This window comes from Astatotilapia calliptera, chromosome 7, assembly GCF_900246225.1.
Source record: "Astatotilapia calliptera chromosome 7, fAstCal1.2, whole genome shotgun sequence".
NCBI classification, from domain to species: Eukaryota; Metazoa; Chordata; class Actinopteri; order Cichliformes; family Cichlidae; genus Astatotilapia; species Astatotilapia calliptera.
Window position 1 is genome coordinate 12,913,608 of NC_039308.1, and position 25,592 is coordinate 12,939,199.

The 25,592-nt window shown below is 41.8% G+C and overlaps 1 protein-coding gene across 1 annotated transcript; it reads right to left on the bottom strand.

The window, feature by feature from the left end:
- Window positions 1-2,711: 2,711 nt before the first annotated feature.
- Window positions 2,712-25,306, bottom strand: arsb (arylsulfatase B). The gene is given in 10 exon segments (XM_026173163.1): window positions 2,712-3,318; window positions 3,320-3,391; window positions 4,244-4,386; window positions 5,329-5,442; window positions 13,098-13,168; window positions 14,294-14,537; window positions 16,844-17,051; window positions 17,251-17,441; window positions 18,745-18,931; window positions 24,826-25,306. Coding segments are annotated over 10 exon segments (1,524 nt in total). The 5' UTR covers window positions 25,093-25,306; the 3' UTR covers window positions 2,712-3,291.
- Window positions 25,307-25,592: the final 286 nt, after the last annotated feature.

Here is a 25,592-nt window from a genome sequence, read left to right on the forward strand (position 1 = left end):
CCATATGGGTCGTGTGAAATGGTATTTTCAATTTCATTCAGTTGAAGTAAAGAACGTTGAATATTTCTAAGTGTGCTGTTTTGAACCAAGATGTCACAGTATGATCAGTGCTGTAATTTTTGACAGTCACTGTATCAATGTTATTTTTGCGTCTCTTGAATAAAGGTTTTGACCTGCAAGTGCTAATTTCTTTAGTTATTGGGGTAAAATGGGAGGTGTTAATAGGAAGGTGTTTGCCAATTCAGTAACCTAATTTAATGTTAATGGAAACTAACACTACCTCAAATTGTTTAGTTATAATTGTTGTTTAACTGAATCTTGACGTCAGAGGCCTTAAATAGAATGTTTTGATTTGTTCTTTCCCAACATTTTTCAAAAGAAACAGTCTAATTTCTTTACTGTGATTGATTCCAGAGAACACGGAAGAACTGACATTATTTAACTGTTGATTTATATAGATTCAGTGGAGGAGTAATGTCAGTTTAATTCTTTACCTACTGTCAATGCAGTGAAATTAGACATTTTGTTTTGAAAGGTTACTGGTGGATGCCAGCAACCATCTTGGAAGAGAACAATACAATCTGTTATAAGGCCTCCATTTGAAAATTGTGTATTTGATACTAGAATATAATAGCAAAATGTAATTTGAAGATAACATGTAGTATTTAAGTGACCAAGTAGTATTGGGTAAAAGTTATTGAATCGTGTTGGGATAACGTGAGAAAATTGTGAAGGATTAAAATATTCCAAGAGCTCAAATTACTTCATCAAAACATGTTTAAGTCACATTTTATCAACACAAATTGCACAGGTTTATTGAACATGAATAAATTGTGTTAATTTAACTCAATTGTTTAAGTTGCTGCCGAAGCAAAACATCTGTGTGCAACAAATGTCCACCATTGAATTAAGTAAATCCAACAACATATTTTTTTCAGTGAAAAATGGCTGTAGGTCCTACAGAGGGTTAATGCGCAAGTTTTTCTTTGAATGTCAGTAAATTTCGTTGACCGAGGTAGGAAAAGATACAATAAAACCAGAACAATACAAAACCATCTTAAGCCACATAATAAAAGTAAACCGATAGCTTTAAAAAATAAAAACAAGACTGTGGTCCCAAAAGTTCATTGGCAGGAAGCTAATGAGCAAATGTTAGCTTGTTAAAGCAATGTGTTAGCATTTAGCTGAGAGCGCCCCAGTGCTAATGCTAGGTAAAGCCCAACAGAGCTGTTAATGTGTATATAAATTACATTAAGTGTGATGTTTTTCAAAGTCCACTGTTTGCTGATGTAATGTGATCATTTTATTTATGTAAAGTTTTTAAAATTTCATCGATATCCCACACAAACACCTTTGCGACCCTCAACAACATACGGTACAAAATATCTACATAGCAGTTTTTAATTAGGTGCGATAAGCCGTTGGGTTTCCCCTCTTCGAGGCTCAAGGTTCAACACATTCCTGACTGCACTGGTCAGTATGATTTTAATCTGTTTTCACAGGCTGGCGGCACAGACAGACAATCTTGTTTGGAATTCTCGTCCCACTTGACTGTGAGACCTTCAGTCTCATCTTGTGAACATACCAGAAAGGAATCAAGGGTGGCAGCCTGCTTTTTTGTATGCATCCCACATGTGCTCACTGGAAAAAACATCTGAGCCCAACACTGGGATATCATATCTTTACCCTGTCATATCTTTCAGGGGCATCTCTCTGGAGCCACACATAGCTTTGTCATTGCAGCTGAAAAAACAACAACGTGGGGTGACATCAGAGTCAGCGAATCGCAGTGTTGATACAGCGGAGGCACATCAGAGCTGAAGACTGTGCTCGACACTCACGGTGTTGAGTCAAAGTGCAGAATTAAGTGCGAAAGACACACCAAAACCACTTTGAAAACTATGAGGAGGAGACGAGCTGTGACACCGCAGGGGCACCCTGATCATAATGACACGTAGGGGAAGACTGAGCAGCCTGTCAGGAGGGGCACTTCACCACAAACGGGGCATGAGAAGTGCAAAAGTGGTCTGCAGTCGAGCTGAGAAACTTACAGGCCCTGGTTTTACATGAATTGCAAACACTAGTAACGTCTAATTAAATAGACTATCCCATCACACTGAAACGCAGAGTTTTGATTGTAGAGTAAACTGACAAAGTGACAAATTTACAGCCTCAGCAAAGTAAGAAGCACTTTCTCAGAAACATAAAATAATCATGTGGTACTATGGTATTTGCTGTTACCAAAATCCCAGTTTGAACTCCATTTAACTGCCACAAATGCCATTTTACTTTAGCATGTGGTACAATGACAGACTTAGACACCAAATAAATAACTTAGAAAACAAAAATGTAGAGTAGGTTTTAAAAATTTAAGTAAGAAATTGGCAGTGGACATGGGCATGCCATCTGGGCTGACTGTTATTTAATAAATAATTTAGTGAAATTTGCCCTAAAAAAAATCTCAAAGGCCACTCATCAATTAAGCATCAAAATTCAGTTTAACTAAGTAGGACTTACTTTGGACCACAGACAAGTGAAGACGCTGAGAAAGTCAATGTAACACTTTTGAATTATGATCAGTTTTGTGCTTTAAAGAGATGATATTGAAGTAAACTGAGTGTATTAAAACAGATAGAAAAGAGATTTACAGTGTTTTAAAATATACTTTACTCTCAATCAGCTTTATACTGTGCAACACAGTAAAAGATTAATCTCAAAACACTATACTCTTTTATTCCAAGTACTTTTTACTTACAAAAAAGTGATGTCACATATTTAGGCACACCGACCAGGATTTGGAAACATGTTAATAAAGATAATATACTTCATACAGACTTTTTGTGGTGCTGGTATTTATGGAACAAATATTAATAATTATAAATTAAGGAAGCCAAGGTATCCATTTCCTTATGTTAAATTACAAAACAAAAATCAATCCACTGATTTGCTTTTAGCGTAACAAAAGAACATTTCAAAACAAACCATTTAAACTGAAACACGAGTTCAAACCCTCACAACTTTGCATAAACGTATTGGCATATCCTTCACATTTAAAGGACAGATTTGAGTGGGTAACAGTGCAAGATATATGTTAAACGTCACATGGAGCAAGGAGCTGAGAGCAAACAGCATTGCAGCTTTGGTTTCTATAGTGACAAGTCTGGGAAATGTGACAAACAAAACACGAGCATCATTGACTCCTTAATGACAAATAGGTCTACGGCTCTGTTTTTCTGTAGCAGCAGTATTGTTGTTTGTTGTGCTCAGCTGTCAATCAACATGCAGGGCAGGTTAAGGGTCGCGGCCCACATTCGGACAGCGGCCGCCTGCTCTCAGCAGGAAGCATTTCCTGCTCTAGTCTGCATGCTGCTTTCAGTGGAAGGTCAAACACCTAGGGGTCAAAGGTCAAAGAGGATGCGTATATGAAAGAAATTAGTTTCTCCTGCTCAGATTCTAGACATGCAAATGTATAGTGTAGCTCCCCTCAGAGACAACACTATGCACTTATATACCTCAACCGGTCGTGATCTGACGAAGATTCACTGGTGAAGATAGACAGATTAATAATAACTAGTGATTTATAAACACACGGTGAGTGAAAAAGAAACACTCAGTCCATCAGGGGCCCCCAGCAGCCTAGACCTGTTGCAGAGTAACTAAGAGGATTCAGGGTCACTTGATCCAGCCCTAACCTGATACAGCCTAAGATAAAACGTCTGAGAGAGCAGATAAGAATCTCTGAGTAAGGCCCAGGTGGATGATAGATAACAAATAAAACTGGTTTTTGAGTTTTCCAGCAAGGATGGTTGGGGCTAAACATTAGGCTTCCAAATGAATTAAGTGTCTGGAGTGAAAGATTGCTGCCATCCACCCTCCTCAGCCTTTGCTTTTATGGGACAATTAGCGGTGTTGATTCATTTAAACTAATCCGCTGTAACCAGATTTATGTAAGGCAGAGTAAAGGTGCTGCTGTTAATGACTTTCTGAATTCTTTGGTATTGGCTGTTCTCTTTTAAAAACAAACAAAAATTGTTGTAAAACTTCACCTTTCCCCACAAAGGAAAATTCCTACTGTTGTAATTCACAGTAAACAAAACACTACAATATCGGTAATATCTGCCTAAGCCCAGGGCCCCCAGGCTCCAGTGGGGCCTGGGTCACATCTAGGGTCATCGTCAGGAAAGTTTATGGGCTGAGCACTTTTTTGGTGGTGCTCTAGTCTACAGAGGAGATGCTCGACTACCTTGGGGAACTGAGCAGACACCTCATTTCTCTCTTCTGGATCCTTTTCAATGTTAAACAGCATGACAGGCTTCAGCTGATCTACCTCAGAGGAGCTTGAGTCGGAGGTGTTGCCGTCAGGTCGGGGGAACCAAACGTCACATCCTGGGGATAACAAAAAGGACATTAGCAGTATTGTTAAGAAGGGAAGAAAACCCCATCTGCATTTTCTGTTCAGCTTGTTTGTTCTTTTTTCCTGCCCTACTTATTATAGATGAATTTTATCATGTGCAAAAACTGAGACGCACTGCTAAAATTGCACTTTTCTTATATTAGAATATCTCAGGGATTAAATGTGTAGTTAAACTTCTTTACTGACAGAAAGGGGAGTTTCACTGGTCCGGTCCACTTAAGATCAGACAGAAAAAAAAAAAAAAAAGAATAATAATTTAAATAAATAAAAATGACCAGGCAACCACTGCTTTTCCTAGTGGCAACAAGGCTGCCATCTTTTTACTCTAGTGTGACTGAGCCATAAGGCAACTTGCTTCTTACTGGTTAGATCGATCACTTAGTATTGGTATTAGAACAATAATTTAAAAAATAACTAAATAAATAAATCCTCCAAGACCCAGAATACATTTTTACCCCCCCCCCCATATAAATATACATTTTCCACAGTGTGATCACAATGTAATGGGCCAAGTGGTACCCAGTGGGCAGGGCCACGGCTAATGGCACTTTGGCTCATTGACCAGACCACAGACTGAAGATAAAAGATGGTCTCTGGGTCTCAAAAATGAAGGAAGAGAGAACTATTTTCCTCCTGCACAATGAGGACATGCTGTCAGCTCTGACAACAACAACTTTACCGTTTTACATAAGATATATTCAAATATTTGCTACTACCAAACTTTACTTCATGTATTGCTACTTTATGACGTTGGACTTTTACTTGGGATGGAGTGTTTGATTGTATTAAGTTCTTTTTTCTTTTAAAAAAAAAATAAAGATAAGAAATGAATGTCTTCCTGTGCATTACTGTGTTTCATATTCTACGTCCCACTTAGACTAAATATGACATTAGAAGTGACAGAAGATACTGACCTGGGTACCCAGTCAGTAGCTTCCACTTTGAAGATCGAATGGCTGCGTGAATGGACACATTGAAGCCGGAGTTGGCCACCTGAGCCAAAGTTAACTCGCGCTGCCTGCCAGGACCTGTAGACAGAGGAGGACAGAGGACAGAGCTGATTCAAAGAAACCATCCATCTTAAAAACTACAGTTCGCTGATTAAGATGATATTAGTCCACCCCTGGATACAAAGCGCCTTCTGTGGATCGGAAACCAAATGAGAAGGTGGACTGGCATCAGCATACTTGACAATCACAGTTGGCATCAGGTGAAGGGTGTGAAAATAAATGTACTAATAACAGACTCTTGTGCTGCAAAATCTGCAGTGAAATAGAACAGTTTAAATAAACAAACCCCACGAAAATCCCTCCTGTTCGAGAACAAAAGTTGTTTTTTTAAATGTATACATTTCTGCAAACACACAGAACTTTGGGCCTGGAGGAATTTGACAGATACGGTGGTAATGTGGTCGACTCAGCACCATTCCTCCATGTTTGCCAAATATAATGAATAATGTGCTGTTAGTGCAGTTGTGCAGACACAAAGACAGAAACAAGGGTCGCAGTTACCAATGAGCACACTTTTATCAGTTTCATAGGGCCAAAGTAAATAACTGATCTTCCTTTTGATGGTGTAGAAATATCTGCAACTTCCAGTGATGGGAATAACGGCGTTACAAGTAACGGCGTTACTTTTTTCAGTAACGGGTTAAACTAATTACTATTCCTATCGTTTCAATGCCGTTACGGTTACTAACAAGAAAATGCGGTCGCGTTACCATTTTTCAACAAACAGACGGTTGAAGCTGTGTTCAGCTTACTGCACCTTATATCAGTTACACGGAAGTAGCTGTAAGTAATCCGGGCGCTACAGCTTTAAACAGCTGCGCGCGCTCCCGCGGACGGCAATCACTTTCTGGTAGACGATCACTTTTTGGCACAACACCTGGAGCTAAAGGGGCAAAACAATGAGAGATTTGTGACGTTTAGCGTGTTTGGAGTGTGTAGTGTTGTGGATAGTTTTGTGTTGTGTGTCAGAACAATGAGGTGACTGCTGTCTCCAGGTATCAGGCTGTGATGTTCTCCTTTATAGTGGACAGAAATTATTTTTTTGTAGTGGCACAAATAATCTGTGCGGCATCTTATTGAATGCAGAACAGCTGATTGTTCTGTAAATAGTTTGAAATGGTTATTTTAAAAAAAAAAGAGAAAAAAAAAAGGGGGGTAAAAGGTAAATGGCTGCAAATAACTTTGTTTGCAAAACTTGTGCATATGATTTTAAAATTGACAATTTATATTTGCATTTAAAGTTATGAAATATGATTCAATAAACATGTTTGTGGTTGTTACATTAAAAAAAACAACTTTTTCTACTCTGATTTTACGTTTTTTGTCCGATTTTAGATCAATTGTGTTAATACAGTATGCCAAAATGAAAACATAACTGTAAATTCAGGCACGTGAGGTTGTGCTGAAAACAATGATACCAAACAAGACAAAGTAAATAGTTTTTAAAGGTGAAATGTAGAGGACACATCAAAAGTAGTCAAAAATAGCCAATTATACCCTGGAGCCCAGAGGGGTAAACATTTTTTTTTTTTTTTAAAGTAACGCAATAGTTACTTTTCAAGTAATTAATTACTTTTAGAATCTTGTAACTCAGTTACTTTTTTTGAAGTAATAACTAGTAACTAATCAATTACCCTTTCAAAGTAACTTGCCCAACACTGTGTATTTCTAACCCTTATGGAAAATGTCTCCCAGGAGTGAGTACACATCTCCGCACCTTCAAACACAGGAGATCTGGCCTTCTCAGGTTCATACCGCTGTTGACCCCAACAATATGGTCCTGGTTAGACAGTCAAGTACAAGCAAGTCATTTCAGCCTCCTAACGCTGTCAAAAACAAGCATGTCCTCAACATTCTTCACATAAAGAGAAATCCGCACCCACACAAAGCCAAAGTTCCCCATCGGGGCTTGTTTAATAGAGCCGATCCCGCCGCAGCAACATGAGTGAGGGAATTAAAACATTTCCGATCTCAGCTTTTTTGCGACCACATGATAAAAGCTTCGACAATGAATTCTTTGCTGATCGTTGTGCGAATGACGTGTGGGTATCTCAAACACTTCCAAATGCAGAGCTAAGCTGCTCAGCTCATTTCAGATCAGCATCGCTCACATGGTTGCGTAAGAATGGGGTGTTCAGATTCAGGTGTGAACACAGTTATGTAAGCAGGTGATTAATGATTGACAGGCTTGATTAATTATGCTGCGCACGAGCTTCTTCTTCTATTCTTAAAAAGGGACTGGACCTCAAACCCCAACAGATTGCCCGCAGTGTACACATGTCCATTTCTTACATTCATTCTTTGCAGGACAAAGGAGGCTGCACTCATCTGGATCCACAGCAGGATGACATACAAACAGGAGGAAGGGAGGAACAGTGGGAAGAGACCCCGAGTGAGCAAGAGAAGTTTCTAGAGGGAGAGCTGAGGAGTGATTTAAGGCTTGGGTGAAGTCCAGGAATCGTTCTCTCAGCAAGTGAGAAGTTCAGGGACCCCTCTGTGGCCCATTTAGCCACAATCCTTTTACTCACAAAGCGACAGCAAAGAAGATTTTGAAAAAGAGACTTGAAAGGAGTGAAAAAAAAAAAAAAAAAAGCATGAAGAGGAGAAGGAAAAGGAGAGAAGAGGAGAAGGAGAAAGGAGAGGGAGGTCTCAAAGAGGGGCTGGGTTATAATAGGAAAGAAGAAAAAGGGGAAAAAAGAGAAGAATTTCAGCCTGGAAGGGAGGGTGGGTGTCAAAGCGGTGGCCGACAATAAACTTTCAAACATAAAACATGAGGTTGAAAGCTTGTAAAGCAGTGCTTTCCTTATCAAGCCAATGATTTAAATGTTAATGACCACCAGTAAACTTTGAGGGTAATTTGAGCAACACTGGCTGAAGCTGTACAAACAGCCTGTTTCAAAACAGACAATAAATCACTGTTTGGATTTTCTGGAATTATTCGTTTAAACAGGTTTGCGAATGAGGGATTTTATTAAGTTAAAGCTTCATTTACCAATATTTGTATTTGGTTTTCTTCCTCTCAGCTTGGTGCAACCAACTATTACAGCTTTCACATTACATTTTTTCAATGATTGTTTTTGTGTCTTTAAGCTTGTTTTGGTTTGACAATCAGCAACTTTAAACTTTTGTTACTCTAGTTCAGTACAAGAGGCCCTGATAAACTCAAAGTATACTCCCTGCTCAGCAATAAACAGCCCACCAAAGACATCAGCAACCAGTTAATCTGAGCCCACGGTTGCCCCTAAAGAACTGCTGATGGATGCTAATATTGTTTTGTTCCTCATTTTTGATGTCTACTACACATCATTAAAGACAGAACATACTGTACTTTGTAAAAGTCCTGAGCCATCCTTTATTTCTTTATATCTGGCTTCCAAGGACCTAATTTGGTCCTTGATAGTTATCTTGAGCAAAAGTTCTCCAAACTCTTAGATGTTTTCTTGGGACACGGTCTGCTTTTTAACTCATTTTCAGTCTAATCCTGTACACTGCCATTTTAGAAACACACTGCAGGCGGTTTAGTGTCACGTCTAAGCCTAACCTGCATACCTAACACCGACCTATCAGTCAAGGATGAAAAAGACATCTAACTCGAGGAATAAATCAGTATTGTATGAACATGCAACAGACAACTTAGCAAAGAACCAATTTTTAATTGGCTCTTTCAGCACTGTGTTACTGTCAGCCTGTCACAAAAACAGTTTGCTTTCACTACTTAAGTTGAATCTAAGAAAAATGCCAAAGATCAAACAGTTTGACAGGCATTAACTGACAAAAACCTGCCAAACCTGCCATGGTGTGCAGTGTTCCTTTAAAACAATTTGAGGAAAAGACAAGTAGGACAAAATTATAAGAATCAGGCTTTATGGACATGACTTTCAGATATTGTTCATCTGCTGTACACAGTTTTAAGAAACAAGAAAAAAAACACAGATACCTAACACAGGGCCAGAGCAAAGCATCTGTCATCAATTCACCCATCTACTGTTCACTGAAGCCTTATCAGAAATGGTCTCTATGGAAAGATGGTTGTCAAAAAGCCATTCTTAAGGAAGGCAAGCAGAGAGAGAAGACTGGGGATGCCAAACACACAAGAAGTGGACTGAAAATCAGTGCCAACGGGTCTTATGGGATCATGAATTCTAATTTCAGTCAGTAGACGTCGATAGTAGAGGCCTGTGAGTTTATATGCTCATCTGTAACACATGGTTGAGGCTCTTTCATGGTTTTGGGCTGCATTTCATTCAGTGGTTTTTAGGAAGAAAAATGAAGGACTTTCGAACGAAGAAAAGTACCGTCAGATTTTCATCCATTGTGCAATACCATCTCCAAAGTACCTGATTCACAATGGCTTCTTTTCAGCGTGACATTGATAGCAGATAAACTGGCAATACAGTAAAAGCATACCTGGAAATACACATGCACACACACACACACACACACACACACACACACATCATGGATTGGCCTCCCCGGGGCCCGTAACTCAACATTATTTCCGCACTTGCATCATCTTGACAGAGAACGGAACAAACAGGGACTCACTAGTGAGCATTGAGGCCTGGTCCAACCCACCCACTAGAGAGTCACTAATGTAGATAAGTGAACATGATCCCACCAGTGAACACCAAAGGTTGCCCTTAAACCTGAAATTAAGCCCAGATCTGTGCAGTGCTTAGCTGACTTGAAATACGGATTGACGTCGAACACTGAAAATCTCATATTAAAGCAGGCTGACGTTCATTGTTGAATATGGACTCGGGAAGGAGCGTGACTTGTACAAACTCTAAAGGACTGCTGTTTAAAGAAATCCAGATAATATTTTGAAAAGCCCCTAATACATAAGACTACTGTTTGTTTCACATATGTTTGATCAACATATTAGTATCTGTCTGATACATCTGTGAAGCTTTTCAGTCCCAAAAAAAGTTTGCAAAAAAAGGAAACAGAGAGCAACCAAGGCTCAGTTGGTAGAGTGTGCTGTCCACTAATAGCAAGGTTGGTGGCTCAGGTTGCAGTTCCTCCACACGTCTGCGTGTCCTTGGGCAAGAAACTAAACCAAAAGTAGCTCCCTATGGCAGGACGGCACCTTGTAGGTCTCTGCTGCTTTAAAAATGCTGTAGGAGAAACACTTTAGAGCATTTTGGAAAAACCACCAAGGTTAAAAAGGTGCTATATAAGCAGGATTTTTTTTTTTTTTTTTACCATTTCAGTCCCCTTGGACCTTTACTATTTTTAAATGTGTAACTGAGGTGTAGTATCCGCCCCAAAAGTCAGAAAGCACGGCCCCAGATAACTGCCCTGCTACCTCCCCAGAGATGGAAGCGGTTTGGTCCACTAAATATTAAGTGGTTTAGACAAGGATGAGTCCAAAAAAGCAGTCCCATAGCAGATTTCCTGTAAAACCTCCCTACAATCAGAGGTTAAAGAGCGAACACCCGCCCTGCCCTCTAACATCAGCTTTCTCAGATTTCCTCCCTGGCGACTGATTACAGTGTCAACAGTGAATGATTAGAGTTTCACCCCCGTGTTATCAGCATTCCTCAGAAGAAAACAAAATATCTGTTATATACGAAACAGTGAGGGGAAAAAAAATCTGATAAAATTCTCTGGATTCAGCTCATTTTAACTAAGATTCCAAACACTCTTTACAAACCTAACAATTTCAAACACTCTTTTTGCTTTATTCAAATGTTATATAAGACTCTATTCTAAGGTCTAAGCTCAAACAATGATCCTTTCATACAGGCTTAATGAGAAAACACAGCAGAATTACATTGTTAGTAAGAAAAGGAGAACATATCCTACACTGCAAGCACACAGAGGAGGAGGAGGTCAGTGCATGAGGTTTTCATCATCTTAAACCTTCACTGGCATGTGAATTATGACTAAGAGTGTTTAAGCTTGCCTGTGTGAGTTTCATCCTCAGTACACAAGCATGCAGGTTAGGCTTAGCCGTGACACTAAACTGCCTGCAGTGTGTGATAAACAGATGATCTGCCAGGCAGCCTGCAGTCCACCTTTGACCCAATGTGAGTACACTCCAGATACCCATGACCCTGCACAGGACGAGCAGACTGATTTACAGCAGCGCCGCTTAAGAACAGCTAAAATCCATATCATGATTACCTGTCACATTTATTGCAATAACAGGTCAGCCCTCCATCGTTCTTTACTGCTTATTCAATTCAGGGTCGCTGGCGAGCAACCTATACTCTAGCTGTTATAGGGCAAGAGGTTGGGTAGCACCAGACCTGTCACTAGTTCGTCACAGGGCCCATCACTTCTCTTAATTACTTTTTTTTTTTTTTTTTTTTTTTTTTTTAAATGCAAGTGAATGTAACTAATCTGCACAATGTTTTAATTATCTGCACTGTGCAGAAAAGAAAATAATTTAACATAATTATTGTATTATAAAGAGTTACATGGATCTTTGGAAACTCATTTCTAGATCCATCCATCCATTCGCTTCCGCTTATCCTTTTCAGGGTCGCGGGGGGCGCTGGAGCCTATCCCAGCTGTCATAGGGCGAAAGGCGGGGTACACCCTGGACAGGTCGCCAGTCTGTCGCAGGGCTAACACATAGGGACAGACAACCATTCACTCGCACATTCACACCTAGTGACAATTTGGATTAATCAATTAACCTATCCCCACAAGCTGCATGTCTTTGGACGGTGGGAGGAAGCCGGAGTACCCGGAGAGAACCCACGCAAACACGGGGAGAACATGCAAACTCCACACAGAAAGACCCCGGCCTGATGGTGGAATTGAACTCAGGACCTTCTTGCTGTGCGGCAACAGTGCTAACCACCGTGCCACCCATTTCTAGATCTGTATCTTTTTTCATTAGCTCTACCAAAATAGTTTTGAATAATTAAAAGCTCAAAATAGTCACATCCACTGGTCAGCTGGGACCTTTCTCTGCAGGGCTTGCCTGTCTCAGGGTATTCTCTCCCACAGCCCAAAGACACAATTATACGATGTGTTAGCCCTTTGATGGACTGGCGACCAGTCCAGGGTGTACCCTGACCTCACGCTATGACAGCTGGGATAGACTCCACCTACCTGGAGACACCGAACTGAATAAGCAGTGATGGTCAGTTTATACTTTCTATTTTTTTTTTTAATGAATCATATACATTCAATTTAGCTTCACTGAAGATTTTCTTCTTGGGGTCATTTCCCACCAGTGGGGTCATCCCACCAGTCCTTTAAACCAGCACTATTGTGATTAGCTGCACCCTCATAAACAAAAGCTTTAATAAACAACAGGTAGGTGGAGCTTCTGTGCTCACAGTCGAAACAGTGTTTCCAAGTTGATCATATCAGGGCTATCTGATATTTATGACATCATACATGTAGCTGTTTAGCAGCTTCCCCAAAGCAATGCCCACTCATGCATTTTCAATGGATTCATTCTAAGTTCATGACAATGTATCAGATGGTTGAAGACATTATTACACACAAATCAATCCATATTTCCAGTATAATTTTCTATTAAATAACCTTAAAAAAAAAATACTCACTCAACCTTTAGGGAAAGGCATAATTGACTTTAACAATGGACATTCTGTGAAATCAGCAGTTTGAATTAATTGAGAAAATTTTCAGACATACTGAAAAAAAGATTTCCAATAATGTTAAAGTGGAAAAAAGAAATGTGAACTTACATGGAGCAATGTCATAATACAGAGGGTCGATGTTGTGCAGCAGCTCCAGTCTGGGTGAGGCAAACCCTTTGCTGTAAGATAAAAGCAGTGTTGCACTTCAATAAGAGAACACACAACCAACACACCACGCTGACTCATGTGCTGTGAAACCCACCGGGATCTGTAAATCTGAAGCAGCTGGCTGTTGCTCACCAGGCGGTCATATGCGCTGACCGCACTCCACCACAGAGAAAACGCACCACTTTCTCTGACCACACTGACTGATAACACAACTGAAATAAGTCTCACTCTCACTGGGTGCTTCCCTGTTCTGGGCCTTCGTTTGGTTTACCCTTCCCAGGCCGTGCTGTCGGGGCTGCTGTTTTCTGCAACTGGGACGTCCAATTAAAACACAATGAAAGCAGCGTTTTGTGCTCTGTAGTGCTGCTCACACGGCCGTGCCAGCAGCTGGTGGTCAGCTGACACGCAACGGCCAATCGAGTCAAGTGGAGGCTGCGAGTAGTAGTTTGCGGTCCTGGCTAAGCCTCGATTTTCTGCCGGGGCTCTGCTGTAGCCCTCAATTTCACCTCTTTCACTGTGTCCGCATTTAGTTTACAAATATAATGCGTCAGTCAAATGGGACACAGTGACAGCTCGCCTCACATGGAAAGCACATCTGTGGTCTGCAAGCTGCTCCGTGTGACTTATCGATTTACTAATAGCTTCTTTGCAAAGTTCTCCAAAACACAAGAGGTCATCCAGACGTTTAATTGAATATATTACATTTAACAAAATTGCATCATCTCAGGCATGTCCTGACATAAAAGGATTTGCAGCAAAACAAATTAGCTGATCTAACAGGAGGACAGCTTAATTTTTAGTCTGAAGCGAAGCTGGGGGGGGGCAGAACAGAGGGATGGATGGACTACAGATTTGTGTGAGAATGACTGATGCAATTTCCTTCTCTTTGAGCTCTCAATGCCACAGCAACAAAGGGCTTATTGAAGAAGCAGGGGCTCCTACGAGAAGAAGACAGAGGTAGCTGGAGAGTGAGAGCATGGGGCGGGGGTGGGGGAGGGTCTGAAAGGGGCACCAAGAGAGGGCAAGCTGTCAAACTTAAGAGCTGGTATCACTCACAAAAACCCTCCAGGCTACAGCCAACTTCCCCCTCAAGTCCTGTGACAGATCTTGACAGTAAAAAAAACGGCCCAGCTCACCTGATCGCGTTCCACACATCGAAGCCGTCCAGCGGCTTCGTGCCTGTGGTGTTTCCTCCTGCCAGGCCGACAAGTGTAGGCAGCCAGTCGGAGATGTGGATGAGCTCACGGTTCACGGTACCCGGCTGTTTCAGTAACGGGCTGGCAACAAATCCAACGCCTCGGACTCCTCCTTCCCATAGTGACCACTTTCTCCCTCGCAGAGGCCAGTTGCTGCCACCAGACAGCGTTTGACCTCCATTATCTGAAACAACCACAGGGGCAAAAGGTATGAAGATCATTTGTAGATACTGAAACAATGTTCAAAATTTCCCAGAGTCTGGATTTCATATATGTTCAGGTTCCAATGTCACTCTGTGGAAATTCGGTTTCTGAATGTTGATTGTACATCAGCCAAACATTTTATATTTCCAGCAGACATGTGGGAAACCATGAAAATGAATTTAAAGGTGGAAAACCCATCTAAGCGATATGTGCTCAGGTTTTGATGAGTCAAATACTCTTTAAGAAAATGCATAAAGTTGTTTTCTTTCTTCTTCTTTTTTTTTTTTTTAAGGCAAAAAAGCAACAGGAAACTCCTATCACCTGATAACATTTTATCCAGTCAGCTGATATCCTTCCACTTTATGTTACCTAATTCAAGTGAGCTGAATCACTGATCACTGTATGCCAATAAGGTCAACTGTGACTATAGCAGCAACTGTAGCCTTTAACCTTATAGCAAATGAACAGCATCAACAAGCTGCAACATTACAAAGTTTCACAGCTGACACAATGTAATGTGCCAATTTGCTATGGGGGCTACACAGGGTTTTATTTTGTTGTTGTCAATTTCAGATGTGTGACATACAGTCATGTGAAGAACAATCTTCTATAGATTTCACTGCAAATCTATGAATTTTGTTTTTTAATAAAACTGCATAAAGTCCAGTGATCAGCAATTATTGGGAAACTTCATGTGGTGCTGAGCTAAAGTCAAAGCATCATTAAAGTCATTAGGGATTCATGTACTCTGTAATATGACTGTAAAAATTCAATAGCAATCCATCCAAGCGATGAAGGATTTCAGTTTGAACAACCAATGAAGCAGCTGTCAGTGCACTCCCCAGGGCTGCTATTGCTGAAAACAAGTGATCAGCTGAGACATTAAAACAACACGCCGATGTTGTCTCACTGTCTGACAAATACACCTATAAAATATCCAACCATTACACAAGTGCACACACAGGCGGTTAGACTGTCATCATCCCAATAAGCCGATCCAGTATAAATACTCTTGACCAGTCACATCCAGGCAAGGCTCCCCTTTCACAGGCAAAGTGTCATCCAAGTCCAGGAAGTAGTCTGTGTCGATTCCTGAACGGTTTTTGGAAGAGACCGTCTGCTTCTTAATGTCTTTTCAAGCTGCTTCGCCTCTCTACAGGCCAACTCTGTCTTTCCCAGCTCCCCCAAAAGGTCCCTTCATCCTCGTTGCTCATTTGCTTACAGTAAATTCCCAGTGAGGCTGTCAGTTTACAGAAAATGTCATCATAAAGGAAACTCAAAGTCCAACCAAACCAAATTCTGCCAATTCTGTCCTGTTAAGCTTAGTCAGTGATAACAGCTTGACCAGGATGGATTCAAAGTGTGAGCTGGAAATGTGACTAACCAAACAACTGATAAGCCTTCTTTCAGTAAGTTATAGTTAAACATTTATCTGGTCAAATCACAGATTACATAAGCTCTGCACCACATTTACACAGAAGCAGGAAGTACTCTGAGTTTTTCCACTGCTTCAGCTCAGCAGAGTCAGTGTCTGCCCAGCATATGGTTGGCTCAATCCTCAGAATCACAGCGAGCCAAATGTGTAAAGGAACAATGAAACAGGCCACCTACCGTAGCCCACCACAGGCATAAAAACGCTCACACTTTACTTTCACAGCATTGTTCCTGTCTTCTAATTACCCTTTAAAAACACTAAACCCCCTAAAAATAACCCTCAAACGTAGTTGCCTACTTCAGATGCAAATCATTAGATGTTCCACGTGTGGAAACCTGCGAGCAGGCACAGGTTTAAATGATGTGGTTTATGGCCCGTCTTGGCCACATTACGTTCTTCATCAAAAGGTTTATTAGATGTTTTTCCTTTGTCTTTTTCTCGGCGAGTTGCCTGTAGAGCTCTACACGAAGACATGAGCTAAGAAAAGTTTTCCTTACTTCTATCAGCCGGCAGTGACGTTTGAACAAACATGGCAAAACACCGCCCTCTAGTGGGCATCCGCAGAAATACAGCTGTCAGCCAAGATAACTTAAAATAAATAAATCTGGGACATTTGAGATCTCTTTCAGCTCGTGGAGACTGATTTCAACATCATGGAGTCAATTTTGGGATTACATGAAGAGATAGACGGCACTGTGACACAGCTCTAATTAGTGCTCAGCTATATAATGCATTAATTTCTAAATAAATAAATAAATAAAAACAACATCAACTGTAGAACAAATAGTGGTTTATCTAGTATCTCAGTTTAAAAAACCAAAAACAACAACAACAACTAATAAAACTCATACCAGTTGAGAACACAAGGACCGTGTTGTTCCAGAGTCCCACTTTCTGTAAAGCCAGGGTGATGTTGCCCACCGCCTCATCCATAGCTGACACCATGCCGGCATAGAGCCTGCGATTGGTGTCTGTGATAAAACTGTAGGGAGTCACGTAGCGCTCTGGCACCTGCAGGGGTGCATGGACCGCCTGCAGCGCCACATACATGAAGAGTGGCTGAAAGATAGAGGGAAACGGGGACAGAACATTCACACTGTTGTCATTACAGACGTTAAATGCCCCCCGATGTCTGAGCTGATAACCTTCTATACATGTTAAATCTAGGATTATGATTAAGATAACTAAGGTTAACTCTACGAATTGGTTAGGCCAGCAGTTTCACAGTTAATGTATGTGATGAGATGTTGTGTGTCACCTTTTGAGAGTTGTGTCTCTCAATGATGCTGATGGCCCTCTGGCTCAGCAGCTCAGTGGAATAGACCCCTTCGTATCCTGTGGCGACGTCTTCCCCATCTCTAAGGTCCAACGCACAGCGGCTCAGGTTCAGCGAGCGGCTTTGATAACAGCGGAAGTGAGTGAAGTAATCCTCACCACCTGTCAGGTAACCTGTGGCACACAGCGGGTAATCAATACATTAAAAACAGCTTTAAAAAACATTGAAAGCACAGTCATGCATGGTAATTTATCCTGTTATTCTTTATATGTTCATTATATCACTTTATATAGTGAGATGGCAAAAAACCAAAGAATATTAAATATTTATTACATATTTATTCTTCTCTGTAAGCTACATATTCACTGTCCATTACAGACACTATTAGCAAAATTTACACGTAATGTCGCAGTTTGTTTTGAGGTCTGCTACGACACAGAATTTTTATCATTCGTAAAGATCTGAATGTGACAGAAATGATTCCCAAAAACCACATAGATAATGAGAATTCTGGTACTGGCAGTTTATATAGCACGTGTCATTCAGACGTGTGTGTATATTGGGTAGTTTGAGAACAGACGGACGTGATCTATGAGACTACGATCAAGATGCCAGATAAATAATGACACTAGTTTTGTTAGGCTTTAAATATAGATGGGAAAGTACTGTATGTGCTCAAAAATTAAAAACAAAAATCATTAAATACATAATGTTATTTAAAAATAATGCAAAATGTCTATAATACTGTTCGACCTCTGGACCAGTAGTATAGGGAAGCATTTTTAATAGTCGCAGTTTTTTTTAATTTATGTCACTCTTTAAAAAACAAGAAGACTTAAATTCTCAATTTGACTCTTACTGGGATAAACAAAGGCTACAATAAAAATGCTGTAGTTGTGGTCAGCTACTGAGGAGCTCATTTCACATGTGAAGAAATTGCAGACTTTGGCATGACACACAGCGAGCAATGCAGCAAGCGGTTAGGAAAGTTTCCTCAGCAGAGGTATACGTGTTGATTTGTCAACAAAATTGTTCAAAAAACAAGATGGCTAAACCTTCGCAAGAACAGTCCTCCCTTAAGGCGCTATGCTCTAGTCCAAACGGTGCTTTTGTCCTCCGCATGTTTAGAACTGGATTTATTCACTTAACAGTGTCCTCTTCAGTGAAGTCAAACATCTTCATCTAAGCCCTCTTCAGTTTTTAGCATGTGGCCTTAGCACCTAAGGTGTCAGCATTAATGATTGGGGTGAACAAAAACCTTGCATTAACTGTTGGGTAACCTCGCTTTTAATACACGAGCTAATATTTTTAGTTCAAATGCAAAAGATTCAAATGTATCATGAAGGTGACGTGTAACTAAGGCAATCGTCACTTACTATGTGCATGATTTTACACAAAGATAAACACATGAGCTGTTACTGAGTAGCATTCATGCAAAATGTGCTCCGTGAAGTGTTTCTTCCACATTATACAAACCAAGGTACGTGTCAAAGCCACGGCGTGTGGGCAGGCAGTCCTTCATGTACATGCCCAGGTGCCACTTGCCGACCATGTGTGTGGCATACCCCGCCTCCTTCATGAGCTGAGGCAGCAGTTTCTCATCCAGAGGAACGCAGTAAGGCTGGCAGGGCCAGATGATCTGGTGCTGCATACCGGTGTGGATCTGAAGTTTAAAGACAAACACAAACGGTTAAGAAGAAATTTGCAATTTAGTAAAAAGGGAACAAAATCGTTAAAAAACAGAAAAGAGGAAAACAACAGCCTTTGTGGTGGCGATGACTCAAACAGAAGTTTCAAAATAAATGTCCTGACTTTGTCTTGTTCTCCTTTCCATCAACATCTATTATAATAATAATAATAATAATAATAATAATAATAAATTCCCTAGAAAGACTCCATTAAAATAAAGTTTACAAATCCAAAGGAGAGCCTGTAGGAAGACTGTTCTCATCGTGCAGGGAAGGGTCCTCTGTGATTGGCTTAACCAAATTTCACAAGAAAAAAAAAAGAAAAAGAAAATCTAACTATTGTTTAGAAGTGTTGGTTATAATAACGGGGATTGTTCCTTACAGGAAAGACAATTTAACATGCATAAACACCAAATAATGCCACGAAACATGTGACGTTAACATCGGACATAAGAGTGTTAGCTCGCTAGCTAGCTGGAATCACAATGACCTCCATCAGTGACTCTTCATACTACTGATGCAAATTCTTTGGTGATCTTTCCACTTTTGCTGTGGGTGGATGTGCAGCTTACGCCTTTATGAAGGCCAGCAGGGAATGACTCCTGCGGTTAAAAACAAAAAAAACAAAAAAAAAAAAAACACCCCACATCTGGTTGCATTAAAGTTTACAGTGGGGGAAATAATTATCTCATCCCCTGCTGAATTTGTAAGTTTGCTCACTTACAAATAAATCACAAGTTTCTAATTATTATGGTAGTTTCAATTTAGAGAGAAACGGTATCAACCAAAAATCCAGAAAAAAAAAAAAAAAAAAACCCAACACACATTACTTAAATATGTAAATTGAGTTGCATTTCACTGAGTGACCTACAACCTAGCCAGAATTCTGGCTCCCACATCCTGATCTCGATTCTGTCCACAGAATTGATCATCTGTTCATTAAATATCCTGTTATCGATCCGTGAAGATGACACAACAATGACGTAAACTGCAGTATGTGGTAAAGACATAAAGACCTGGATCAACTCTAATTTCCTGCTGCAGATAAAACTCTAAAAATCTTAGAGACATGTTATCTAACCAGATACTTACTCTGGACGGCATTACCTTGGCCTCCAGTAACACTGTGAGGAATCCTGGAGTGATTTTGATCAGGATTTGTCCTCCAATGTCCATATTGAAAAAATATGTAGGACTACTTTCTTTAAGTTGCGCAATATTCTCTAAAATTAAAACAGAATAGAATGTACAACTGTATAGTGACAATAAAGGCAATGAGATACAGAGCATCTCCTACTCAGTGTAAACATGCTGGGGGGGGGGGGGGGGGGGGGGGGGGGGGTACAGTTCTGCAGCGCTATGTACATATGGACATAGTTGATGCACCTGTAGCACTTCCCTGAGGGAAGCAGGCTGAACATGTTGAAGCCAGGGTGGGAGCTGTCCTTGATAATGTTTGCTGCTCTGCTGAGGCAGCGGGAGGAATAAATGTCCATCAGGGAGGGGAGAGGGCAGCCGATGATCTTTTGTGCTGTCTTGACCACACTCTGAAGCCTCACTCTATCTGCTTTGGTGCAGCTGCCGTACCATACCGTGATGCAGTAGGTTAGCAGGCTCTCAATGGACGAGCGGTAGAAGGTCAGCAGCAGGTTGGAGTTCAGCTTGTACTTCCTGAGGACTCTCAGGAAGTGCAGCCGCTGTTGGGCCTTCTTGATGACCGCTGAGATGTTTCCTGTCCAGGAGATGTCAGCAAAGATGAGGACACCAAGGAACCGGAAAGTGTGGACCCTCTCCACACACTCCCCGTTGATGTAGAGGGGGGGGCCAAGTCGGTGCTGTGTCTCCTGAAGTCAACAATGAGCTCTTTGGTTTTCTTAGTGTTCAGTGCCAGATTGTTTTCTGAACACCATGCTGCCAGCTTCAGGACTTCCTCTCTGTACTCTGCCTCGTCTCCCTTCGAGATGAGTCCAACTACCGTGGTGTCATCAGCAAACTCGATGAGAGTGCTGTTGTGGGTCGAACTGCAGTCGTGGGTGTAGAGAGAATAGAGGAGGGGGCTCAGCACACAGCCCTGTGGGGAGCCGGTGCTCAGTGTGCGAGTGGAGGAGAGATGAGGGCTGAGTCTTACAGTCTGGGGCCGGTTTGTGAGGAAATCCTTTATCCAGGCACACGTGAGAGGAGGGAGGCCAAGAGTGACCAGTTTGGTGATGAGGATGTCCGGGATGATTGTATTAAAGGCTGAGCTGTAGTCCACAAAGAGCATTCGGACGTAGCTTTGCCGCTGCTCTAGGTGACTCAGCACAGCGTGGAGGGCTGTGGCGATGGCGTCTTCTGTGGATCTGTTTGCACGGTATGCAAACTGGTGGGGGTCGAATTCTGGGGGGGAGGTAATCCTTGATGTGCTGAAGGACTAGTCTCTCAAAGCATTTCATGATTACCGGTGTGAGGGCCACAGGGCGGTAATCATTCAGGCTGGAGATGGGAGACTTCTTCGGCACTGGGATGATTGTGGCCGATTTTAGACAGGATGGGATGGCTGCCTGATCCAGTGAGAGGTTGAAGAGTCTGGTGAAGATGAGGGTGAGCTGGTGTGCGCATGCTCTTAGTACCTTGCCAGGTACTCGATCTGGACCGGCCGCCTTCCTGTGGTTCACTGCTAGGAGCACACGTCTGACATCGTGCTCTGTTACAGTGAGTGGAGCGGTGCAGGAACCAGGTGAGGATGAGGATGGGAGCAGGGCTGAAGCAGATGAGTGTTGCTGTTGTGGTGTTTCAAAGTGGGCGAAGAAGCTGTTTATTTCCTCTGCCAGCTGCCCACTCGGGTTTTCTGTTTTCGCAGTAGTCAAAGGAGCTTGCAAAGAAAAGCGTCTGGATTTCTTTAAGTTGCTTGAAGACGTTTCACCTCTCATCCGAGAAGCTTCTTCAGTGGGAGGGAGGATAAGAAGGACAGACGCAACAACATTGTCATCCCCCATGTAGCCGGTGTATCAGAGAAACTCAGGAGTTTTCTCCAAGCATGACATCCCAGTGTATTTCAGACCCAGCAACATGCTCAGACAGAAACTGGTTCACCCGAAAGACAAAACGCCAAAACACAAACTTAACAATGTGGTGTATGCTGTACAGTGCAGCGAGGAATGCTCAGACCTCTACATTGGAGAGACCAAACAGCCACTTCACAAGCGCATGGCACAACACAGAAGAGCCACCTCCACAGGACAAGACTCAGCAGTCCATCTGCATTTTAAGGATAAAGGACACTCTTTCGAGGATGCCAATGTTCACATTTTGGACAGAGAGGACAGATGGTTTGAAAGAGGAGTGAAAGAAGCCATCTATGTCCACTGTGAGCGACCATCTTTGAACAGAGGCGGGGGTTTACGACACCAACTCTCTGCCATAATCCAGTTTTGAGATCCCTTCCCAGACGCCTTAACGCCCACTCACATCCTGGGCCATCTGACCTCAGGAATTCGCATGATAAGGTGGGGCCAGGTTTCACAATGAACACACCCGAAACTCTGGCTGATTGGGACCCACGCCCAGTTTCCCACCTTGGCTTAGGCGATTAGAGGATCATCAGGAGGTCCTTTTGTCCCTCTGTGGGGGGTCACTCCCACTAGGTTTATATCTGGGACTCTCCACCATTTGACCTTAGAACTGAATAAGCTTCTCGGATGAGAGGTGAAACGTCTTCAAGCAACTTAAAGAAGTCCAGACGCTTTTCTTTGCAAGCTCCTTTGACTACGATGACCTGGATGACTGAGAACCTTCACAGACATGTTTTCGCAGTACTGCCTCTGTGGTTGATGATGTCTTGCATTCCCTGCCACACCTCTCGTGTGTTGTTGCTGGACAGGTGGGACTCGATGTTCCTTTTATGGTCTGACTTGGCTTTTTTAATCCCCCTTTTCAGGTCAACTCGAGCAGCCCTGTACAGAGCTCTGTCACCTGACCTGAAGGCGGCATCACGGGCTTTGAGGAGTGAGCGGACCTCGCTGGTCATCCAGGGTTTTTGATTTGGGAAAACCCGAATGCTTTTGTCCACTGTCACATTTGCAGTACAGAACTTGATGTAGTCCAGTGCTGATCCTGTGAATGTTTCTAGGTCCTGGTGTTCAAATATGTCCCAGTCTGTCTCTGTGAAGCAGTCCTGTAGTTTGGAGAGAGCATTTTCCAGCCAGGTTGTAACAGTCTTTGTGGTGGGCCTGGCACTGCGCCTGAGGGGGGTGTAGGCTGGGGAGAGCAGGAGGGAGAGATGGTCGGACTGACCGAGGTGGGGGAGGGGTATGGCTCTATATGCATGCTTGATGTTGGAATAAACATGATCTAGAGCGTTTTCTCCTCTGGTGGGACATTTGACATGCTGATAGAACTTTGGGAGTACAGTCTTTATGTTGGCCTTATTAAAGTCACCTGCAATTATGTGAACACCGTCCGGGTGGGCCCGCTGCTGTTCGTTAATGGTGTTCAGCAGGATAGAGAGCGCCGTGTTTACGTTGGCATCGGGTGGAATGTACACAGCCGTGATGATCACTACTGTTAGCTCTCTCGGTAGAAAGAAAGGCCGGCATCTTACCGACATGTACTCGAGGTTCGGGGAGCAGTGACTGTTTATAATTGTCCCGTTGTTGCACCAGCTTTCATGCACGTAAATACATCCATCTAAGAGTGATGCTGAAGACACTAGTTCGTGAATGTGTTACTTCTTGGGTGAACTATTATAATTCGTTATAATCAGGCTGTCATAAAAACTCAATGAAGAGCCTTCAGTTAATCCAAAAATGATGAAGCAAGAGTCCTGACAGGGACTAGAAAGAAAGAGCAGATTTCTCCCACATTGGCTTATTTTTTTACTGGCTCCCTGTTAAATTCAGAATTCAATTCTAAATCCTTCTGCTCACATACAGGTCTTGAATAATCAGGCCACATCTTATCTTAAACACCTTATAGTACCATATCACCCAAATAGAGCTCTTTGCTCTCAGACTGCTGGTTTGTGGTTTCTCTGATAATTAAAAGTAGAATGGGAACTCTTTTCCTCAGTCCCTCCTTCTGTGGAACCAGTTACCACTTAGGATTCAGGAGACAGACGGCCTCTCTACTTTAAGATTAGGCTTAAAAGCTTCCTTTAAAGGAGTTGACTTTAACCCCCCCTTATAGCTGTGCTGCAATAGGTCTTAGGCTGCTGGGGGCTTCCCATGATGACTGTTCTCCCTTGAGAAGCTTTGTTACCAACCATTTGCTATGCCTTTAATGCAGCCACCATCAGTTGTGGTCTCCCTGTCTTCAGTTTAGCAGGAGAGATTCTGTAATCCTCCACTTTAGTAATTTTTGTGTGTGTGTTTTTTTTTCTTCAGACCTTTGGGTGTTGCCAACTTGGCCACTTTATTCTGTCTTTTTAGAAAAGCAGATTGTTGATTTGACCACTCCTGAAGCTTTTGCTCCTCTCGTCACTAATATGGCATTATGTTGCATAAATATGCTTAATTGTGGACAAAATATAAAAAAATGCCTCACTGTCCAAATACTTATTACCTGACTCTATATAGATGTCCGTCTTTTATTTATTTTTAAGCCTACCAAGTAACTAATGTGATATTTTCCAACTCGTCGAATGAAGTGACAATAACGATTCTAAAATATTGGAATAGATTCATTATTTTGTTCCCCTGTATGCGTTTGTAGCCATTTCACTGATTTATTTAGCATATTCACTTAACACCTCTTAAAATGATTGATCGTTTACACCGGTAATTTGTGTCAGAAAAATTAAGAATTAAGTTCAGATCAGGACTGTTTGGCTTATTGGTCATTAAGAAATATCGACTGTATTTAACCTATCTTTATATCCAGTCTGTGTTCTCACCTGATACCTCCCGGTCATAAGCTGGTTCCTGGAGGGGGTGCACAGAGGCTGCACATAGTAGTTCTCCAGGCGGACTCCTCTGGACGACAGCTTGTCCAGGTTTGGCGTCCTGATCTCGGAGCCGTGGTAGCCGATATCGTACCAGCCGAAGTCATCGGCCAGGATAAACACGACGTGAGGCTGCCGAGCCGCTAAAGTTTGAGCTAAATTTACTATGAAAGTCGAGGCAATGATCCAGTAAACCACCTTGCCATTACCTTCAGTCATCTTCTTATTTATCACCTCAATGGGACAGTTTTTTTTTCCGTTGAAATCAAACAGGAAGTCGGTACAGCCGCGTTTAGCTAACCAAGAAAGAGTAAAGTAGCACCAGCTGTTCACGAGTTAATGTAACTAATGAGGTGTCAGTGTAATGATTACACACATCAATAATGAACTGCAGCTAACTTTCACTTCCCTGTTCCACAGATTAAAAGCACTGCCGAGACTGCAGCAGCCAATCAGATGATCGAAAAACATTGCGAAGCACGTGACGTATGGAAGCCCGACGCTATAAGCGAAGCTCTAAAAGCGAAGCTCTAAAAGCGCTATTAAATTAAATTAAATTAAATTAAATTAAATTAAATACACAAATTTAATACTTCAGTGTAGAAAACTGAGCATAATGGAAATCTTTTGATAAATTTGTCAAACTAAATTACATTAGAAAATACAAAGTAAAGTATAAATAAGTACATTACTGGCAGTAATAAATGGTGATTAGCACT